At 42.2% G+C, this 22,023-nt stretch overlaps 3 protein-coding genes across 4 annotated transcripts; all 3 read right to left on the bottom strand.

Moving 5' to 3' along the window:
- Nucleotides 1–2,719: 2,719 nt before the first annotated feature.
- Nucleotides 2,720–4,121, bottom strand: LOC121184550 (arginine vasopressin). Its single transcript, XM_041042292.1, has 3 exons — nt 3,949–4,121; nt 3,117–3,321; nt 2,720–2,996 (listed from the first exon to the last, which is right to left on the bottom strand). Exons 1-3 carry the CDS (start codon nt 4,066–4,068, stop codon nt 2,860–2,862), a joined length of 462 nt encoding a protein of 153 aa, XP_040898226.1. The 5' UTR covers nt 4,069–4,121; the 3' UTR covers nt 2,720–2,859.
- A 728-nt stretch (nt 4,122–4,849) lies between these two features.
- ubox5 (U-box domain containing 5) lies at nt 4,850–11,901 on the bottom strand. Of its 2 annotated transcripts, none has more exons than XM_041041388.1 (7): nt 11,805–11,901; nt 10,903–10,966; nt 9,928–10,029; nt 8,539–9,317; nt 7,809–8,440; nt 7,500–7,685; nt 4,850–6,829 (listed from the first exon to the last, which is right to left on the bottom strand). In XM_041041388.1, the coding sequence occupies exons 2-7, from the start codon at nt 10,954–10,956 to the stop codon at nt 6,609–6,611; spliced, it is 1,974 nt and encodes a 657-aa protein (XP_040897322.1). In that variant the 5' UTR covers nt 10,957–10,966; nt 11,805–11,901; the 3' UTR covers nt 4,850–6,608. The 2 variants fall into 2 exon arrangements, with proteins under 2 accessions (XP_040897322.1, XP_040897323.1); XM_041041389.1 differs by having other exon boundaries at nt 7,809–8,437.
- Nucleotides 11,902–14,668: 2,767 nt separating this feature from the next.
- On the bottom strand, nt 14,669–20,073 carry lzts3b (leucine zipper, putative tumor suppressor family member 3b). The gene is made up of 7 exons (XM_041042490.1): nt 19,845–20,073; nt 19,008–19,478; nt 18,749–18,916; nt 18,345–18,473; nt 17,266–17,457; nt 16,806–17,036; nt 14,669–16,088 (listed from the first exon to the last, which is right to left on the bottom strand). The coding sequence occupies exons 1-7, from the start codon at nt 20,040–20,042 to the stop codon at nt 14,964–14,966; spliced, it is 2,514 nt and encodes an 837-aa protein (XP_040898424.1). The 5' UTR covers nt 20,043–20,073; the 3' UTR covers nt 14,669–14,963.
- Nucleotides 20,074–22,023: the final 1,950 nt, after the last annotated feature.

Here is a 22,023-nt window from a genome sequence, read left to right as displayed (position 1 = left end):
GTGCAAGACTTTTCTTGGTGCATTTGTCATGATAGTGAGGTCCTTACCGTCAGTGGAGGTGATGGCCAAAGCACACAGACAAACAAGCACAAATGCAACTCTCGGGTCCATGATGGCAGAGCAAGTGAGCGGAGGAAGTCTGCAAGTGAACAAGTGAGCAGAGGAAGTCTGTCCTTGCTGCTTAAATAGTGGAACCAACCGCCCACCCTCCACCCTCCACCTACAAACACACAGACACACCAGCCCCCCAAACACAAAATGACAGTGACAATGGTGAAGTAATCAACCCATGGCAAGTTGTAAATAAGAATGTATTGTAATAATACTGAAATAAGTCTTTCATTTTGAATCTGACTCTTTGTTTAAACCGTTGGTGCTGGATGAGCATGTGGTTACTGGTATGTTCCGCTCAGACAGGCTGCGACAGGTTTAATAAACACTCTTTAAACAGGATCTTATTTGATTGATGGATACCGACTGAGAGCTTAGGACGTTTCCCACCCAGAGTCACGAAAGAGAGGATGTAGGTCACAGTTTAACAATTAAGGTGACCTGGAAACTCAATCAAGGTCAAATCCCAGTTTAAGCAAAGTGATGCAGGTGTTGCAGCTCAGTCAAACATCAGCATAAAAATGAAAGGGACAAATAAGACATATCACATTTTATATTTACAGTCCTGAGACAAATTAGTGCAAGTCTCAGATGATGACCCTAACCTCTGAACGCAAAAAAATAATTTACCAATAAGGACTAAATAAAATCTGACATTTGGTAACATAGATGTCCGATTCTTGTAGAGCAAAACATTGCTCTACAATTCAGTCAATGTTGAAGACAACATTTCTCATCCATTGTATGCTCAGATGTGGCTTTCAAATCTCTGCTGCACTATTGTGCAATTTAACCGGAAAGTGCAAACGTACAAGATAATTATTGGGAGAAAAAGAAAACAACAAACTGCTCCCTGGGGGAGTTTTACTGGTAGCACAAAAGACAGATGATATATTGGGTATTTTTATGTAACTGGGAAAGTGGTCATGTGGTAGCAGTCAAAACCACCAACAACAACAACGAAAAAAAAAATGTCTGTGTGATATTTAGTTTGCTTATACTAAGTACTGGTCCCATGCAAAGCCTTCAGTTTACAAGACTCCTGTCTGAACAAGTAGTACAGGTTTCAAACTCTCTGACTTTTTTGGTAAATTAAATCTGGAGGATTTGTTTTAGTCCTTAAATCAAGCCACTGTGGTCTGGTTGGACTAAATTGGACACCACAATTTTGGATGTAATATTAAAATAAATAAAGAAAGAATAGAAGCCTACCTTCTTGTTGCTGAGGAGATTTTTTTGTCAGAAAGTTCAGCACACAAAGTACACTGAGTAAATAATTTTAGTTTAGCACTGAACTGCTCAAAAATGTGTCATTCTGGACCTGCAATCATCAGTATGACTACTAAAGTATATACATTATGTTTGACTGCACCACATGATCATGTATATTTATATTCATTCACAATTTACATCACTGCTGCAGGAGGGGCCAGTGGCTAACAAGGGCCAGAAACAAACCATTATAGAAGGTGTAACAATGAATTTTGAAAGTGAAAGGAAACAAAATGCATGAAACATTATGACTGAGTATTGAGTCAGTCAGAACAGACATATGTCAAATGTCAAAATCTGGGAGGTCCTGCTTCCTGTTCCAGCTGAATCTGAAGCACATTACAGACAAACTTCTGGCAGAAACATCTGCTTTTAGTCATCATTCAAAAAAAATGTGAGGGCTGGAATTTACCTTTCTTCATCTGCGCAAATTAGACATGTTAATACGCAACAGAGAAAGCTGTGCGCTTGAGAAGATGACTGAAACGGCTGTACTCATTCCAAATCAACGCTGCCAGTTTATTTAATTTGTGCAACAACTGGTGTGTGTGCTGGATTACTCAATAAATGATTTACAACAACTGCCTTTTAACCTGCCTCTAGACAGGTCAAAATCTTTACTGTCCCAATTTGACCCTGAACCTGTATCAGCATGGTGTCAACCAAAAAAAACCTCTGTCTTCTCGAAAAGTAAGTTCAAACTGGCAACTTCAACACATCGAAACTGATTAAACTGCAATAACAGTCATGGCTGATTTCCAGAAGAAGTTGTCTTTTGTTGGGTAATAATATTCCTTCCACTCTCACTCACTTTCTTTCATCCACACACACACACACACACACAAGCAGGTGGTAGATAAACAAGTTTCAGTGACTCATCAGTTAAAGGTGTAATTATTATGAGCCTGGGAAAATGAATCAACATACAACACATTTTTTGGCTCTGTATTGTTTCTTCCATTTTCATTACACAATAATATTTCTTCTACTACTACACTGTCATTCAGCTGTTATACATGGATGGCTGCAGTAATGTTAATCTCCAGTCTCTGACCTATTTACAATGTTTTCTGCTATAACTTACTAATTTTAACTGTAGCTCTGAGGTGTGTAATATCCCCTCATATAGATTTAACTTTGTGTACAGTATGTGCATTAATATTTACATCCCTACGGTGGGAACAGACATGAAATCTACCATTTTCATACTCATCACTATGATTTCTCTACCCCAGGATCTGGATAGAAGTAGCCAATTAGTAAACAAGGTGAAGATAGTTCTCTGTCTCTGACCATAAACCATCTTTCCAGATACAGAATTAGCACAGCAGAAGGGCTTAAGAGAGAGCAAAGTTTGATTTGGTATTTTATTGGTTCAAAGTTTGAATCTCAAGGCTTAAAGTGGAACAGAGACGTTCTTCATTTCTGTTGCACCTCCAGGACCTGAGGAGCAGAGGAACCTCCACAGACACGGTATCAGTACTCAGTCTGTCCTCTGGTGGCCACGTGCAGCAGGCGGAGCAGCAGCTCTGTGGGCGAGCTCCCTGCAGAGCCATGGGCTGGATCTGAGGCCTCTGTCTCCCCAAGGCACTCAGAGTCCACTGCACAGCCCTCTGAGAAGGAGGGAGAAGGAAAGGAAAGAAAAGGAAAGAAAAGGAGAGGAACTCTGTACCCATGAACTAGTCCATACCATATTAAACATGACAAACAGATCCAATCAGGCCAGACTGTACCTGAGTTACAGCAGAGTCCTGAAGTAGCGCAGCGACCTCCCTCAGATCCACAGGGTCTCCCTCCTGCCTGGCACGGGGTGAGCAGGTAGTTTTCCTCCACACAGTGAGTTGTTTCTGGGGAGCCCAGCAGGCAGCCAAGGCCCTCCCCGCAGCAGATACTGGGGCCGAAGCAGCGACCCCTGTCTCCGGGTCCACAGGACATGCACTGGTGGAGAATTGGATAGATTTAAGAATTAATCAGGGGTTATGAATATGATTTATTTTTGTGACATTTATTTTGCCATTGTCCACTGTCCACAAACTCTCATTTGATACATTTTTAATATTCAGAAGGAAGAATACATTCAATAAACATTAGCAATGGACATGGTATTAGTTTAAATAATAAAATAATAATAAAAGGAAAACTTGAAATCCATCATTCCATGTAGTTTTTGTTTCTCTTATAAGCTACAATACAAAAGTTGATCATATTCTTTGTAAGGTAAATATATTTTGTTTTTGCTGTCAACATACCTTCTACAACTTCACATTGTTTTTCTGCTGTATTATTTTGTTATCTGGCTGGGTTGTTATTTACACATCTGAATCCAAACCAATAGACATATGATACCAACTTCTCATAAAATTCTCCTACATTCATTGAAATTTCCCTCATTTAATTTTTTTCTTTATCCTTATTTCCTTCTTTTAGACAAATAATAACATACAATTAGAATAGGCTCAAAGGCAGCTTGAAAAATTTCCGACCCAAGACTTCCAAAGGCATGAAAAACTCTTAAAAGTCAAAGATGAAAACCCAAAAGAAGGCAGGAAGGATGCTGGTCCTCACCTGTCTGATCCCAGTCTCCGGAAGCGCTCGTTTCCCTCCTCGGGGGCAGTTCTGGATGTAGCAGGCGGAGGAGAGGGCGAGGAGTCCCAGGACGCACAGCGGGAACAAGGAGTGAGGCATCGCTGCTGGTTTTGGATGAGCGCCGCGCACCTGTATGTCCTCCGCCTCGGTGGATGTCTGTCTGACTGATGATCCCGGTCGTCTCCTCACTTATAAGCAAACGGACACGGATCCGACAAAGGCGACCGACACTCGTATCTGACGTCAGTGTCGTGCCGTTCCGCACTACGCACGCACGCGCGCGCGAAAGCCATCGGCGAGCGAGAGGTCGCGGCAGATGTGGCTTTGCATCAAATGTGTGCCATCTAACAAATCTACACAAGAAAACAGCAGTGAGAGCAGAAGATGACCTTTCTGCATTCAGGACTGGGAATAACTTTTTTTTTTTTTTTTGGTTAATAATTTGAGCCTCGCCGGTGGAAGGCGGGAGGGCGCGCACTAAAAATGGCATAACATCAACAACTAATGGGAGTTTGTGGACAACTAATTAGATTTACTGCAATAAACGCACTGATTAAGTACATCTCACGATGATCATGCACAGTTCACTGCGATACAGACAAACAGACATTTTTTACTTTTGTCACACGAAGGCAACTGTGCCGGCATCATGACCACCTCAAGGTCACACAAATTATCCCCCTTACATAATTTAAAACTATTAACGGGCAAAACAGGATTAGCATTTCAAATAAACATTTTCAGTTTATTATTCTGTTGGGTGTCTTGTTGCATGCTTAGGGTTGTATCTCACCAATTAGCTGTTGTGATGCTGATCAACGAGCAAATGGCAAAACTGGGCATCAGAGGCGGCAGGTTCAGGTGTGTAGGAGTTCTTTAATTAGCCCCTTTAGCCATATGATTTAATAAATATGAAATGTGGTCTTATTATGCATTACTCTACTCCTGAATAACATGAAATTTAAAAAAAAAAAAATCCAAAACATTTATTCTAAGAAACCGAAAACTCCTGACACATGTAATACATCTTTAAAGAAAGACACATTTCACAAGTAGTGAAATAAAATTAAAATTAGAGGATGAATTAACATTTTTTGTTTCCTACACATACAAAGCAGAAAAATAAGCATCAGCTTTTAAAGTGCAACCAAAGGTTCTAACAAGTGAGTGTGTGAAGTCAATCAGAAGAGTAGAGGCAGTAGTTAACATGACTCAAACGCACAGTCCGATTTAGTATCATTTAAGTGCTGTATCTCCCACTTGTTGCTGAAAGAGTGAAACTGATGCCTCGATTTAACATACGGAACAACTGATTCCAGTCTTTGCTCTTACTGAGCGGATACAGGATCATGACCTTGGTTAAGCTTAATGTTGTCAGGGAAACCAACATAAATTATGCCGTTTGTGATTGTAAAGCCCAATAAACACAGCTTTTCCCTGATTTTGCTGTTTAACCCATTATGTGCACACAACAACACACTCGTAAGAGGTGATTAGCTTGAAGTGTTAAGAGGCAGAAGACAAATATGTGGGCAAGGACACTCTGGAGGACATGTAGCCTCTGCCAGGAAACATTGTGCACACATTTGTTTCCTCACACTGCACCTTTTAATGCTATACTGCTACACCCCGCAAAAAAGTAGTATGTAATCTGTTCCAGTGAGTCCTTAGCATTACATTTTCTGCCAGCATTTACCCAACAAAACCTAAGCAAGAGTGTAAGGAATGTAAAGTGGTGAATGGAATGAAGAAGGAAAGAGGGGGAGGGCCTGAGGTAAGGACACGGTATCAGGAGGTTAGCTGATCAGCTAAGCATAAATCCGTCTGCTTCTGCACAATGACCACACGGCCTTGGGTCAACTCAATTTCCACATTAATTCTTCTGGCCTCTTGCTGTCAGAGCTTCTGTCCCTCAACCTTTTCTTTGTGCATCCTCAACACATTTACGCATCCAGGGTCTCCAAAAAGGCTGCGGAACCAAGGACTGTAATGAGACTTCAACGCTCAATGAAAAGGCTAAGACGGGGAGAGGGGGTGGAAGAGAAGAAAACAAGACATTTCTATACATACATATATATTTCACATTCTTTTATGCAAGGTTCTTGTAACAGTCTTTGCTTCCAGTGCTGCCCTTTCTTTAGCTGTGGACATTTAAAACTTTTTGGCCTCTATAATATGATTTTGTAATGCAACAGGTCCAAGGAAAATATAATTCACTGACAGACCTAAAGTACTTACAACGCACATGAATAAGAATTAATACAAAATATTACAAAATAATACAACTAAAACGAAATGAAAGAAGATCATGAAAGATGAAGGATGTTACTGAAGTGCTTGTTGGACAAATCTGGCAGTTGTTTAGAAAGAATGAACCTCCTTGGCAGTTATTATATATCCCAACATACAGCATGACACATGAAGACATACTGTATATCAAAGAAGGGGACCGAGGTAGTGTCAAACTCAGTAACCAGTCTATAAAAAGCAATCTTAACGTTCAGCTTTATATGGTTTTTAACACAATCACAACGCTAAATCCCCACATCTGAAGGACAATTCTGTCCTCACCTTGGGAACAGACCTCCTCGTTTCTTCACAGGCTTTGAAGGTGCAGCTTTGTCTTTTTATGACATCTGTCAGTGATGCACACGCATGATGTCACTGCGTGGGGTAGAGTTTTCGCAGGTGGGACACAAGATGTGACCGGATGTAACTGCAGTAACAGAGCTGAGTGGATGTGATTGTCTCTGTAGGCAGGCACGGCAGAGCAAGTGACCGCAGGTTAGACGGTAGGTGGATGATGCAGATGTGGAGTAAACAGAGACCGAACACGAACATGAAGAGCACGTCTTCTCGCCTTCAGCAAGAAAATGTGAGGGAAAATGAATGAAACAGTCCATGGATTTATATTAACGCTAGACATCAGAAAGATGGAACAATTTTCATTTTCAAACACTCCTACACAGTGTTAAGGTCCCTCAACGATGAACTGGCCAAGTGTTTTACACATTTCAGAAAAAAACTCAGCATGTCTTCTGGTTGTGCTGAATGTTGGTCAGTCCAGGCCGCATTGGTGGGGACATGCTGTTTAAGGTACCAGTGAGACATGAAAAAATAATAGTTGGCTTTTTGTCTGAAAGTGGCTTTAGAGTGGAGTTTGCTCTAACATGCACAAACCAACATGTGCATGAACACAAGCTGCTACTGGTCTTATTTGCTCTATATTATTGCAAATATATGAGAGTCTGGAACTTATGTAGTGCAGAGATGAACAGCAGAGAATTTGATTATTCTGCAGAAGTTGTTTGAAAAATTTCTAGTTAAATTTTGATGCTTTCTTTTAGTTGTGTGACAATTTGAAATGCAAAGAATCTAAACCGACTAAACCCAGTCCTTAAACCGGCTCCTTATTAAGCTACAAACCTTTTAAAGCCACCTCTGAAGTGCATGGGGGGGAAGTATATTTTTAAATTCAAAACATTTTTTGTGGAATATGGAATATCAGAGCAGATTTTCATAGATCCTACCTGTGCAGCTGTTTGGGTTGCTTGAACTCTGGCGCTGCTGTGTGGTGTTCGATAGTTCCGAGCGAGGAGTAACCTGTCTCTGCTGGGACAAGTTTGAGGTGAAGGAGGGTCGGCCCTGCAGGGCGGAGAAGAGGGCCTCATCCAGACTGGCTGACAAACGCTGCTCATGGGAGCTGCAGCTGGGGACTGAGGTGTATGGTGAAGGAACAAACGTCAACAAAACAGACAAGTCAGCAGGAAAAAAGATAAAACGGGCATAGAAAACGATACAGATAAGTTTTAGAATCGTACAGAAAATGCCAAACTCACCTGCAACTGTATCATTTCTTGGTCTTTTTGTTTGAGGTAGTAGGTGTTTCTCAGTTGTTAAGTCTTCTGTTGACTCCTTAGAAATTCCACTTAGATCCCGTTTCTTCATTCTATCTAACTCTGATTTTCTATCTGTACTAAGAGGCTGGGAGTTAGATGCATGACTCCCACTATTTGATGAATGTCCTAATCCCTTGTCTTCTATGTGTGTAGTCCTCTCTGAGTTTCTAGTGCCAGCATCACATTGAGTGTCAGCATTGTTTATTGAGCTTTTACTGAGACATGGAGAGTTCTGGGACTGTCTGTCTACCTTGGAGGGTATGAGTCTCGAGACTTGTGGATTTTCTCCCTTCCCTTGTCTCCCCAGCATCCCGTGCCTCCTCACCTCCCCTCTCTGCAGAAGGAAGTGGTCGATGCGGGTTTTCAGTTGGGGGTTAGGAAGTGGCTGGGAGGTTGAAGTGAACGAGACCCCAGTGAAGGGGTCGTTCGGGGCTCGACCCCAAGTGGCTTCCCTTTTCTGGTACTCCTCCAGAGTGGTGTTGTCCACTGACACACCACTGGGCAGCAGCATAGGCAGCGTCATCACCTCCTGGGTTATTGGGTCAAGGAACTCTTCTGGGATGGAAACACTGCTGGAGTCAGACAAAAAGCCGACAGACGTTTCTCAACATTGTAAGCAAAGTAATATCTCTAGTTTATCTACAACAGAAAGACTGCTTCACAAAAATACCTTGGAGGTGTGGTTGCTTGCAATGGTTGTTTGTTTTGCCTGGCAGAGGGGGCAAAAAACACAGGTCGTGGCAGCCGTCTTTCACTGGCCTCATGGATTCTTTTTATCCTCTCCACTTCTTCTGCAGGGCAGCAGCGAGCAGGTTGTCCCCACACAGACAAAGCCTTGAGCCCCAGAGCAGATGCTGCACCGCCAAATGGTACAGTTACACGAAGCTGCGTCACAGCGCCCAATGAAAGCAGTCCCCGGTTCCACAGCTCCTCCTGCCGACAGTTCGCAGGTTGTGGAGGAGGTGGAGCGAGGAACGGGGGCCGGGGACTAAAATTTGAACGTGAAAAACAGGCTTGGGTTTCCTCTCTGAGTTCGCAACGACCAACCAGTCTAAACTCTGGCTCAGGTTGGCTGGATTCAGCATTTGTTTGAGCGTGCTCTTTGGTCATCTGTCTCTTGTATGCATGCCCTTTATGCCGACGGCCATCTAGAGTCTCTTCCCCCCACTGTTGGGCCTGTAAACTCCACTGGTGGCCATTACTCTGGTGAGATGTACTGTCCGACTCTTGCTCATTTTTTTTGTTCTGTTCATTCTGGTCCTTTACTTGCATCTGCTGTTCCTTTTGCTGAACCTGTTTGTGGCCTTGACCAAAATTGTGAGAAGGCAGCGGATCAGAGCTGGTGCTGATCTCCAGTCTCTTGCTGGCCTGTCCTCGGTCCATACCCCAGGGCCACAGCTCTACATCCACCCTGCACAGCTCCACTTGGAAGCCGAACTTCAACGTCACCTGAAAGGAGTGGAGCAGAAAAATCACTGTTAATTTATTAAATGTAGGGATGAATGTTGGCAGACTGCAATGCCATTCATTTGACAGTAATTTTTCTGACAATATGGGTGCAGCCTCATCAGTGAGAGAGGATAATCAGGAATTTGGCATCAGTTACAAAGAGTGTTGCCTATCCATATTAAGTGTGGAAGAGGAATTTTGCTTTAGAGACATAACAGCCTTCCAGTAGAAAAGATAAAGAAGATGGGAAAAGAATCATGATTTCTAAATAGATAAAGCCAAGCCCACACAAACTGAGAAAAAAACTGACTATTCATCCTAAATATATAACGGCTCATTGTCATCTGGGTAAATAGGCTCATGTGACGTCTTCCCAAATTCCCTTCAAACTTTTACTTTTTCATGTGTGAGGCCCCAGGCAATCATCTTTGAAATTAATAGTTCAACATTTTGAGAAATATGTTTAATAATATTTTTGCGAGGAGTTAGATGAGAGAATTCATTCAAATCTCATGTCTGTATGGAAAATATGAAAGAGGTGTTTCAATCTTCACTTCAAGCTCTCGGCAAAACAGTTAAACTGCACCAAAGTACGACAGCTACATGTTACCTGAACAGGTGGACGCAGAAAGTACTCCAGCTTGAAGCCCCGCCTCCGGAGAGCAGGGTCAGCTGACACAAGGTTTGTGACATCATAGCCATCTGCACACAGCTGCAGTTGAAAAAGTTGAAAAAGAATCTTTAGTGAAAGCTTGATGTTAAAAACCAAAAGAGAAAAGCTACAGTACACAAATTTCAAATGATTTTTTTTTGCCTTAAATGAACAGTGTACAGTCACAGAGACAGGAGACAGTGAAAAAATGTCAGCATTCACACATCCCCTGCTCTCAAATGTTAGCAAAAAACTCATCAGAATGGTCATTATTATCACTTCACGTATAATGAATGGAAAATCACACGTCTGCCCAGTTAAACTGGTTTACTACAGTGTCAATTGTACATGATGTTTATTTTAGGCATATTGTTAAGATGTCATGAAATATAATACCTACTCTGGAAAACATTTTCATTTTTCAGTTGCTACATGGGAAATGCAAAACATCACATGGAGGAGGAGATGAAACTATGAAAGATGATGGTGAAAAGGATGAGGTAGAAAAAGAGCAAAAAAATATAATTCAAGAACTCTAAAAAGAATGAAAGAACATCTTACATCCCGAGTGTGGAGAAAATACAGCCATGATCAGATTAGAAAATACCAATAAAAAGAACATAACAAGGTCAGTTGTGATTCAATCTCCCACACAACACTTTGTCCTTCCGCTTCTTTATTTTCATATCTTTGTCCTCCACCTCCAATCATCCTGCTATTTCATATCTATGCACGTTGATTCTCCTTGGACCTATTCTTTAACCTTTTAAAGGTTAAAAATAAGGTAAGTGGTGCACTGATAAGACACTACCTGAGTGTACAGATGAGAGTTTCAGCTTGTTTTACGTCCTATTCAATTGTACATGTTTAAAAAAAAAAAAAATAGCTTGAGTAAGGTATAGTTACATGATAGTTCAATGAAATGCATCGCACCTTATTGCAGTGAACTGTCGTATAAAAGTGTGGCAGACAGAGATTCACAACCATATTCTCCAACCTGCGAAGACACAAACAGATTTTAGAGCTATACAATTTCCTGTGCCTCACTTTAAATCAGCTTCCAGGTCAAGGCAAAATGACGCATTCAGTGAATACAGATTTTTCATGTTTACATTTATTAATGAAGAAGACCTCTGACCTCATAACAAAATGACCTTCACAGACCGACTAACTCACCTCCACTGACTAACCTCCTACCTCCCATTCATTTTCAATAGTGAGTTGAAGGAGGTCAGCTCATCCAGTATTACATAATTTAATGACCGTGACTTTCTCTCATGTTTGGCATCTGGCCAGTTAAGCTATAATACAATAAAATGAGATATTTCATGGCTATTCAATACAGAAAACAAATTATCCTGCAGAAATATTTAGTTTTAGTTTCCAGCTTCTCAAATGTGAGGATTTGATGCTCCTCCATATCATATCTGGTAGTAAACTGAATGTCTTTAGATTTAGGATGCTGTGATGTTTAAGGTATTTTTAAAATTTACTTGGTCTTCATCTTGATGCTATGATGGATGCATTTCTCACCCAGCAACTGGAAACTACCAGAGGTTACATTTCACCAAAGAGACTGACTGATAACGCTGTAATCCACTTTACAGAAAAAAATATATTCTGGGCCCTGATGATGGGTGTTTTCAGCCTCACATACAAGTTACTGGTAAAAACATTAACAACAAATTCCGAAGCTAACATGTACATGCACGTATCGCTCCTACTAGCAGCATGTTATGGCTGAATGACAGTATGATGCTCAACATTTCTAATACTGAGCCAGACTGACAAAGCTAATATTAACTTAGCAAACTAAAGCAACTGATAAGGCTTACTTTGCTTGGTCTCCGACAAACTTTGCCGTTTACACTCTTTATGTGGCTGCTTGGACCAACTGAAGAAGCTAGCTAGTAGCTGCTAGCTAAATAGCTAGCCGAACCGTATAAATACGGAAGCTGAGAAGGGACATGCTTCACTTTTGTACTTGCGAAATTTGGCTGTCCAAGAAATGCAACAGGTGCTGAGCACGTCAAGTGAAAATACATTTTATAAGTTTCTGACATTTATGCGTTCCTTTTATGGCAAGTCCTTTTAATATTTAATAGGTTTCACTTGACCATCTCTAATTACATTAGACATCTACAAATGCATTTGGTCCATCATATCCTTTCCAGAGATGAACAGTACTTTGTGAATGGTTTTTAGACACTAAAAGTAAAGGATGGTTTCAAAAATAATGCCATGAATCTTTTTAATTTATTACAGAATTACAGAAAAAATAATCAAATTAATGTTTGATGTGACCACCCTTTGCCTTTGAAGTAGCACCCATTCTCCTAGGTACACCTGTGCATAGTTTTTCAAGGTTCTTGGCAGGAAGGTTGTTCCAAACATCTTGGAGAACTTGCCACAGTTCTTCTCTGGCTTTAGGCTCTTTCAGTGTCTTCTGTCTCTTCATGTAATCCCAGACTGACTCTCTGAAGTTGAGATCTGGGCTCTGTGGGGGCTGTACCATCTGTTACAAGACTACTGGCTCATCTTTACAAGGACACCTCAGTAGGATGCATAATGTTCCCAGGGACGAACACAGACCTCCTTGGTTTGAGGACTTTTTATTCACTATTACACTTTTTCCTAAGTTTTTCAGTGCATTCTTAGCCTAGAAGACCTTCAGTCACGCATGCTATCAAGACTTAGCGGTACAAGTTGTTCTGTATGATAGAAAAATGGTTTGAGACCTTTTTGGTTTGTGACCCAGTAAAACTCTGCTATGTTTACTTGCAACCTGTCTTTACAGGTTTCATATGTTTGTGAATATTCCATGCTTTGGAGGACAAATATTTCCACTGGTAATTTTCTTCAAAGTGGAAATGCCAGCAACAAAACCTTAAACTCCAGTTGAGTCTTAACCACTAAACAAATAATTAGTTCGATGACAAAAAGTGCTGAATTATTCACATATCTTTATTAGTTCTGCTAAATTTTAACAAAGGGGTGGTTTTAATCAAGCCAGAACAGTACTAGTAACATAAATGCAAACAATAAGTTTGAAACATGTATAAAATCGGTAGCATTTTGTTCTCTCAACAATGCATTACTGTAACTACATTTATCACCTACATCAAAAGGAACATCATTTTTGGACAGGGTTGCTATGATTGCACCATTATGGTAGGCCAATAGGCTATCTACACAGTTAAAAAAAAACACATAAAGGAAAGCTCAAATGGCACATATTTTCTCTGTCAGTTCACCATAATATAATAACAGTAATAAAGATGATAATACTATGTAATACCTTAGAGATAAGTTAATATTCTTGAGCAACATCTTTGTATGCTGGCATAAACAACACATATAAAAGCTGTGATATTCACATCTGAGTCTACTGTACATCATAACTTGTGTGTAGGACACTACATAGTGCAGTTAGCCTGAATGCTCCCTTTAAAGAGGCAGACTCCCCACTTTTCTGGGTTTTTTTTAAATTTCCTTCTCCCCTGCTTTGTCTAAATTAACTATACAGAAGAAAGTAGAGTTTTCCAGGATATACAGACTCCCTCAGTTTGAAGTTTCAGTCTCACTGCTCTTGTGTCAAGCTTTGATGTACATTTTCCTGTACTTAAAGAAAATCCCTTTGCTCATGATATATCTTCACTTGCTGTATTGCCACTAGTCCCTCTATCCTCAATCTCATAAGCTGAAGCTTTTCATATGTATACACACATGCACACACCCACTTGCGCGCACATACTCTCTCATACACACATTTACAATCTATAACTATTATATTCTTTCTAATATATCATACATTCTATAAAATGTTTTTAACTTTGGGGATACTGACTGCTTTCTCAGATTTCTTGGCTGTGAATGCACAAAGTGAGCAACACAATTATCATAATAACCAAATTCAAATTGTGTGCTTCCATTCACACTCTCCTTGCAGTTCAATGAAAACAAATCTGAGTTGGGAGAGCAGTGAAAGCTCTCCAGTGACCCCTGGCGTTCGTTTTTAGTCACAGCAGACGATCTGCAGTGAAGGTGAACCAGGTTCTCCCGCGTCTTTACACTTATTCTATATTCAGTTGGGGTTGATTATCTGCTAAACATATCCATTTAATTCAATTTGTAGAAAATATAAACTCTGTTGATCTGAATGATGTGTTTAAATGGGTCATGTGTGTTGGACCCTGTGCATGAAACGACTTAAAAAATGAATTCAAAAATCAGTCAGTGTGACCTTTAATGCCAACATCTGCTGGGATTTAAATGGAATAAACCATCCATGTGTGATGATGTTGTGTAATCGGTTTGTTGATATTATCATTAAAGCACTGAGAATAATAATCATACTACTGATATTTTTTTCATCTGTTCCCAGCATTGTTTATTCTCTTATACATGCTGGAAAGAATGGAGTAAGGCGCTCTCTGGCCAAAAATGTACGTTAACATCACACACTCTGACCACTAATTCTACTTTTACATTACCAGTGACACAGACTTACAGTGAATAAATACCGCATAATATTCTTGTTGATCATTTCTGACAATATCCCTGATTGTCTTGGTCCTTTTCTAGCATGGGCATTAAATGACCCCTGTATTAGTGCTGTAATCTAAACATTGTCATTTAACATTTTGTTTTTCAGCCATCCATCAGTTTGGCACACTTTTCATGAACACTGATTATGTAGGATGTAGTCGTGTGCAACTAGTGAGAGAAAGGCTGCTTTGGAAATTTAAAAATCATTGAGATGTTCAATGTGATTCATTTTCCTGTTTGTTACTGATAAAGTTGGATTTTACAGTCGGCTTTTGTTGCTGTTTAGTGTCTATAGTTCCTTTGAAAAGTATGTCAGACTGTACAGATTTATTCTATTGTAGACTGAAATATTTTTTTACTGTATGCTGAAGTGGTTTTGTGTGAGAGGTCTTGTCACTGTGTGTGTATTAAACTGGGTAATTTGTAACCGTTTCATGGTACTGTCTCTATATCTCAGTGGACTCTATCCTCTCCAGGCGTGAGGGTCCTGCCCAGGGAGGGGCAAGCTGGTGGAGAGAAGGAGGGCCCTTCTGGTCTTCACAAGGTGGGGAGAGGGTGAGGGCGATGGGGCCAGGAATAGAGGGTGGGGGCTGAGGAGACAGAGGTGAGAGGGCTGGTGGTGGTGGAGGTGGAGAACTGGAGGAGGTGGGGGAGGTGGTGGTGGTAGTTGTAATAGTGGTGGTGGTGGAGGTTGTGGTTGGTTTGGCTCCCAACTGGCTCATACGTTTTTCCAAAGCTTGGTTTTTCTGCAGTGTTTCCACATAGCTGAGCTGCAGCTGTGCCTGGTATTTCAAAACCCGTTCCTTCTCGTCCTGCCAGGTGTGTCGCTCTTGGTCAAAGTTGAGGGCCTGGCGTTCCCTTTGCTGCCGCTCCAGGCGTAATGCAGCCTGCAGCTGCTCTAACTGCCTGCGCAGCTCCCCTGCTTCATCCCAGTGACCCTCCTGGACCCGCTGTGGTTGATGGGCATCCTGACGCAGTTGCACGTCCTGGCAGAGTTGAGCCTCATGACGTAGCTGGGCCTCTTGACGCATTTGGGCCTCATGGCGGAGCTGGGCCTCCTGGCGAAGCTGGGCCTCCTGACGGAGCTGTGCCTCTTGACGCAGCTGTGCTTCTTGGCGTAGTTGGGCCTCTTGACGGATTTGCGCTTCATGGCGGAGGTGAGCCTCCTGACGAAGCTGGGCCTCCTGGCGTAGTTGGGCCTCAGGCCGAATTTGGACATCCGGACGCATTTGGATGTCCTGCTGCAAGTGGGCATCTTGCCGCTGCTGCACATCACGCCATTGAGCTTCTTCGCGTTGCTGCCTCTCCTGTCTCTGAGCCTCCTGCCTTTGGGCTTTGGCTTCATCACTCTGAAGACTCAGCAGTGTGTCAGAGGTGGGGGTGAGGGAGTTGGTTGAGGGTTCAGTGGGGTTACGTGGGCAGTGGACAATTCCCCAGGGAGGCAAAAGTCCTGCAGCAGCTAGGTTAGGGCTCACCACAACTTCTGCTCCTCTGCTTACTTCACTCAGAGCTCGCTTTAAACTAAGCACCTCTGCCTCAAATACACCAAGCTTCTCTCTGAGGATGGACACCTGAGGAAAGGAATAGGTATATGTCATCACAGAAAATCTAATTCAGTTTTAAATGTGGTAGGTGAAAACTTACTCTGTGTTCACTTATAAAAAGGGCATTCGATAATTGCATAAATTGTAAATTGTACTTATTAAAAAAAACATTGCTCTTAAACTTGCTGCCTCTTCAGTAATGAAATGCCCAACTTATATATTATTATAACTATGTAAGCTGCTTATGAGCTCACACTGTACAAAGGAAAAAACTGTTGAAGCTGTAATATACTGTATAATGTTGCCCAATCCCCAATTTGTCCTCGTCTCCTCGCCAAGTTTTTGGAATCCCTTCGAAGGATTTCCAGGATTAAACGATCAACAATCTAGATTAAGTGGTAAGCATCCCAATCCTGCAATCCCACTTGCTGTAAATTATATTTTGACTGCTTTGGATTGTAATCAACATTGTATTAGTCTTTTTGTAGACCCCTCTAAAGCCTTTGATAAAGTGGACCATTCCCTGCAGCTGCACAGGATTTTCATCATAGACCTCGAATTATATAAGCCCTAGATCCTACAGCTTGTTGTAAATGTCATGCATTTTTGGGTGATGTATGACCACCGTTTTTTTCTAATGTGGTCCATACAGGGTTTTAGTGCTTGTGTTTTTCTGTTATTTGTAATCCCCACTGCTCAAGTCCTGTCCTCTGAGTATTAACTACAGTGTAACTGAAAACCTACCTCTGACAGAGTCCTCCTCAGCTCTCCCTCACACTTCTCCAGCTCCAGACTCTTGGTGCTATAGGAGTCCTTCAGGCCCAGCATGGCTTCCTCCCGCTCCCTCAGCTGGGCATTGAGCTCCTTCAGCTGGCCTCTCAGGGCCACCATCTCTCCAGCTCGCTGGGTCACTTCGGCCTGACTCTCCCTCAGCTGCTGCTTCAGCAGTGAGATCTCTCCTGCCTTCTGACACACCTGCCACATGAGGAATGGGTTAGTGGTATTTTATTTTTGTATTTAAGCACTGGGGTAAATATATTTCTTATCCCACTGCATAGAAGTGTGTTGTTTGTTCACACATACTTACAGACGCAGACAGCTTTACACACACCCTTATACTCAGTGTGCCACTGCTCAGTCTACCATGATGTAACTCCTGATAACATTTTACTCAACTAGTCAAGCGCAATAACTCATATCTCACCTCCCACTTAGTCTCCTCCAGACGAGGCAAGATGTCAGCTTGCTCCTTCCTGTAATCCAGACACTTTCGCTCCAGCTCCTCTCTCTGGGCCAACAGAGCTGCCATCTCCTCCTGGAGCCTCCTCTTGTCCTGGGACAGACGGGTTATCTGGGCTTGAAGGGCAGTCTGGGAGCGCTGAGCACGACGTGTAACCTGCACAAAAAAAAAAGGATGCATACAGTCTAAGTTTTGACGTTATCTATCTATATGTGGATTTGACCTAAGATTTGACCTAATTGCCTTTCAGATGATGCTGCATTTTACCTGCATTAACCATTCAAAACCTTGGAGATTCCACCTACCATGTAGCAATACTGAGCTTCCTCCCAAGATATACAAAGCCAATAGATGGTTTTTAAAACCAAATTTGAATCTTCCACAAGCATAAAACTTCACGTGTTGCCTGACAGCAATGTTTCCTCAAAAAGGACATCTTCATACTTTATTCTCTTGGAGTAATATCATTTCAGGAACTAGCTAGATTTATTAGATGATCATAGCTTAAAATATTACAGTGGTCTATCAGATTTCTCTTGTATTCCTTTGGGCCCAGAAGAATTGTTTGGTTTTTTTTGGGGTTTTTTTTTTGTGGTGGGTTTACAAAGTAAATTTCAAGATGATGACAGTGGACCATAGTGCTATACAGTATATACCAATAAATACTTCAATACCAATTTAAATACCAAATTGCCATTAAAATTATATTAGATATGAAAAAGAAAAAAGGCTTTTTAATTGGGCTTGATGTTTGGTCAACATGTCAGTTTAGTGGCAGAATAGTTAACTTCCAATTTCTTAGATTTTTAAAATGGACTGTAAGAATGAGATCAAACTTTTCAGCTTTTTTCACCTTTTTATCTCCACATCTATCTATATGTTCTACAAAAGGTGCTGTCATTATATCAGATTTTGACCACATTCTGCACATCTTCCAAGATTGTACACGGGTTACAATTTGACTCACAATGCAAATAAAGAAAAACAAAACATAGTGACATCTTGATGTTGTTTTGTTAGATTGAAGTACATAGTGAGGTCACCTGCTGCAAGCGTGAAGCATAGTTCTGTCTCAGCTCGTCCATCTGTCGCTCCCAGACACGCTGCTTCTCCTCAAACACCTGAATGATTGCTGCCTCACTTTGGTCCAGGTTTCTGCGCATATGCTGCACCTGGTAGAAAAGAAGAAGCCATTTTTAATTAAAAATAGTAAAAGTAGAAGAAACTCCACTTGGATAACAAGATGAGGGACAGTCAATAATTAGCCTTTTGAAGTAAGCAAATACTGCCCAAGATACAGATTTCAGATGAATATACATTAAAAAAATAATCAGCAAAGTGTCTGTCCAGAAACAATTTCCCAATTAATTGAAATTGGAATTCTTCTTCTTATACCCCCATAAGATGAAAACAACAGCAAATCAGACATTTTCAAGTGGTCTCTGACCTCTTGTTCTTTTTCCCACAAGCGGTCCTCGAGGTCCTGGATGATGTCGTCAGAGGAGGGAGAGGGGCGTAGAGGTGCTGGGGCATCACTCAGGTGGCTCAGCCTCTGATAGGATGAGGAGCTCTTTCCCGAGGAGGACCGGCCACTGTCAGAGGCGCTGAGCCCGTTCTGGAGGAAGGAACCACATACCTATACATTAAGATGATAACAGCGATGCACATTAAGCACCAGACTAAGCGACTATGGATGAGGAACCTACCTGGTAGCCAGGCTTTTCCAGCTTGTCCAGGCCTGCGGCTGCCCCAGCCATGCCCAACCTATTGATGTGGCTGGTGGAAGCACTGAGAGGCCCCAGGACTGCTGGGGGCCCACAACCAGAACCCGACCCCGTGTAGGTGGGCAGGCTGGTCAGGGAGTTTCTCCCTGAATCGGACATCCCTCCCTGAACCACCTCATTACCATTTCCCCCGCCCTCACTTCTGCTGACCCTCACTGGACTGTCCTGGTCCAGGAGCAGGGCCTCTGGGACCTCTCCTGATTCTCCTCCTCCTCCGTCCCTGCCTCTCCTGCCTCCTCTGCTCTCACTGAACCCTTCACTCCTCGCCTCAGTCTTGCCCTCGCTCCCAGCCCCTCCTGCCTGGCCCACCAGGTTCTGCATGGAGTGGAAGCTCTTGGGAACCACCGGCTTGAAGGCAGAGGGTCGAACAAGGCCTGAGTTGTTCTGCATCGCCTGCAACATAGGTGGAGGATGGAAGGAAAGAATGATAATAAGAGAATTAAGAGATACTTGTACACTGTAGTAAGAGTTTCAGTGATAAATGATGTGATGTGTTTAACATAATGGCACAATAGGTGACATGCATTTTACATGTTATGATATAATTTTTGGAACTTCTTGAGATGAATGTGATTTATTTTTTGAGGCACATTAATCCTTGCAAGCAGGTGTGTGGCAGATGGTATAAACCATGTTTTTAAAGGATGGTATGAAGATTTTTTTTATCATCTTGTGATCCCTTTGATTCAGTTAATGTACACCCCCTTTTTAGGATGCTGATCCCCAGGTTGGGAACCACTGTCCTATATCTTGAAGTACCTGCTCCAGTTTTCCCGACACTGGCAGGATCTTGGGTGGGTTGTGGTTTGGAGGGTTATGGCTGGCTGGATTGTTCTCACTGTCAGTTCTGGCAGCTGCCATCTCTCTGTGCTGGTGTTGGTTCATGCCAACGCTGTTCTTCTCATTTGCTCCTCGGCCCACAATGTTCCCACAAACATCCAGACCTGCAGCCTGCATTTCCCTCTCTCTTTCTCTCTCCAACCTCTCATTCTCCAGCCTCTCCCTTTCCCTCTCCCGCTCCCTTTCCCTCTCCCGTTCCCTCTCCCTTTCTATCTTCTCCCTCTCGATTCTCTCTCTTTCCCTCTCTCTGGCTCTCTCCCTCTCCCGTTCCCTCTCTCGCTCCAGCCTCTCCCTCTCCACTCGTTCTCGCTCCCTCTCCCGGTTCCTCTCCCTCTCTCGCTCTCTCTCTAATCTCTCTCGGTCCCAGTCTCGGTCCCGGTCCCTGTCTCTCCCCCTCTCACGCTGCCGCTCCCTCTCCCTCTCCCACTCCCTCTCCCTCCTGCCTGCTCCATTGCCACATTCCAACTGGTTGTTGTTAGACGGGGCAGCCATGGTACATTCAGTGTTGGTGGAGGAGGCTGTTTCGGTGGGTCGGTCAGTCCCGGTACAGGTCCCAGTCCCGATACTAACACTCCCTCGTTCATCACTAGAAGCCGTCCCGTCTGATATAGTCGCCGGGGGGCGGGGCAGCCGCTCTGCGCTGCAGCTGCGGTCGGCAGGGCAACGGCGAGAGAGAGGAGGGGCCCGGGGCAGGGTGGTCCTCGTGCCCACAGACTTCATGGCAAACTCCTGCTCTCCTGCCACCCCACTGCCAACACTGCCCATAGTGGGGGTCAAAGGTCAGGGATTAGAGGTTAGGAGTCAGGATTGGGGAGGGTCACAGATACATTTGGAAGTAGTGTGGGTCATCACAACCTAATGCAGGTAGTGGGGGCACACACACTAGAGGAACACAGAAAAACGAAAGGAGTTATACAATAGTGTAATTGCATAATGGCTAGTTATACAATAATAGCTAATGCAGAATAGACTCCAACCCACATACAGGGGCAGCGTGGTCCTCCCACAATGATAAAAATGAAAAAGGTCACATAGATAAGTCTGGACACCCCACGTATAAATAAAGTGTAAAAATAAAACTCTCCTCTAAAAAGTACAGTTTTTTTGCAGTTGCATCTTTGAACTGGAGTAGTTTATTTGTTAGTGTTTTTTGTATGTTGTATGGATACAATACAAAACAACAGCCCTGCAACAAATACAACTTTTTTAACTCCCTGTCAGACCTCTTTTGAACAAAGTGTGATAATAATAACCAAAATCCAAATAGATTTATTTGGGATTTGGAAGGGTTAGTGCTGTGTAAACACCAATCACAGATATAGAGCATATGAAAAACCATGGTCTCTTAGACCCCAAACAGAAGTAATGAGTCATTTTCTGTAGTGGATGTCTAGTTAAAAATCTGCCTTAAAATCAATTCTCTCAAAATTTTGAGATTTCATGAACCATTAAGGTGATAAAATAAGTGTTAAGCGTGTTTTTAGAGCTGTTTAAGAACACAAGGCTTAAGTCTATGGCAAATTGTGAAGCTGTAGTTATTGGTGGTATATGAGGTTTCTTTACAAAATAACTGGAACACCTTAGATTAAAGTGCAGTACAGTCCAACACAAAAATACCATAAACTGTGGCCTAAAATTATCACATCATCTCTATCATCACCTCTCTATCACAGACTCAATATCCAAATCTCAATATTTTAAACTACCCAAAAGAGTTACTTGCTGCAGGGCTGCTGTATTAGTTTGCACGAGGCTGCAGTGTACAGGTATTTCTGAGAATTTCAGGGTTTACCAGTTTATCAGGTACACCCGGCTAAAATGAAGGCAATATAATAAGACAGTCCCGCAATAAATCTTACCTTCTTGGGTCTTATAATGTTCTTTTTTATAGTGGCGTGTTGATTTAACTTTATGGTCATTTTGTAGTTTGTGGTGCTGTTGTATTGTGTTATACTAAAACTTGAATTACCAACTGGGCAAAGGCCAAGAGTTGTCTGTGAGGAAATTACTTCATCGTAATTTGATAAACTACAATTGTGTTTGATAATATGCACCCATGAAACACAATAAAAACTGAAATGGTAAATATGCCTAATGG

This window comes from Toxotes jaculatrix, chromosome 7 (assembly GCF_017976425.1).
Source record: "Toxotes jaculatrix isolate fToxJac2 chromosome 7, fToxJac2.pri, whole genome shotgun sequence".
Taxonomy (NCBI): Eukaryota; Metazoa; Chordata; class Actinopteri; family Toxotidae; genus Toxotes; species Toxotes jaculatrix.
This window is presented reverse-complemented; position numbering and strand designations above follow the sequence as displayed.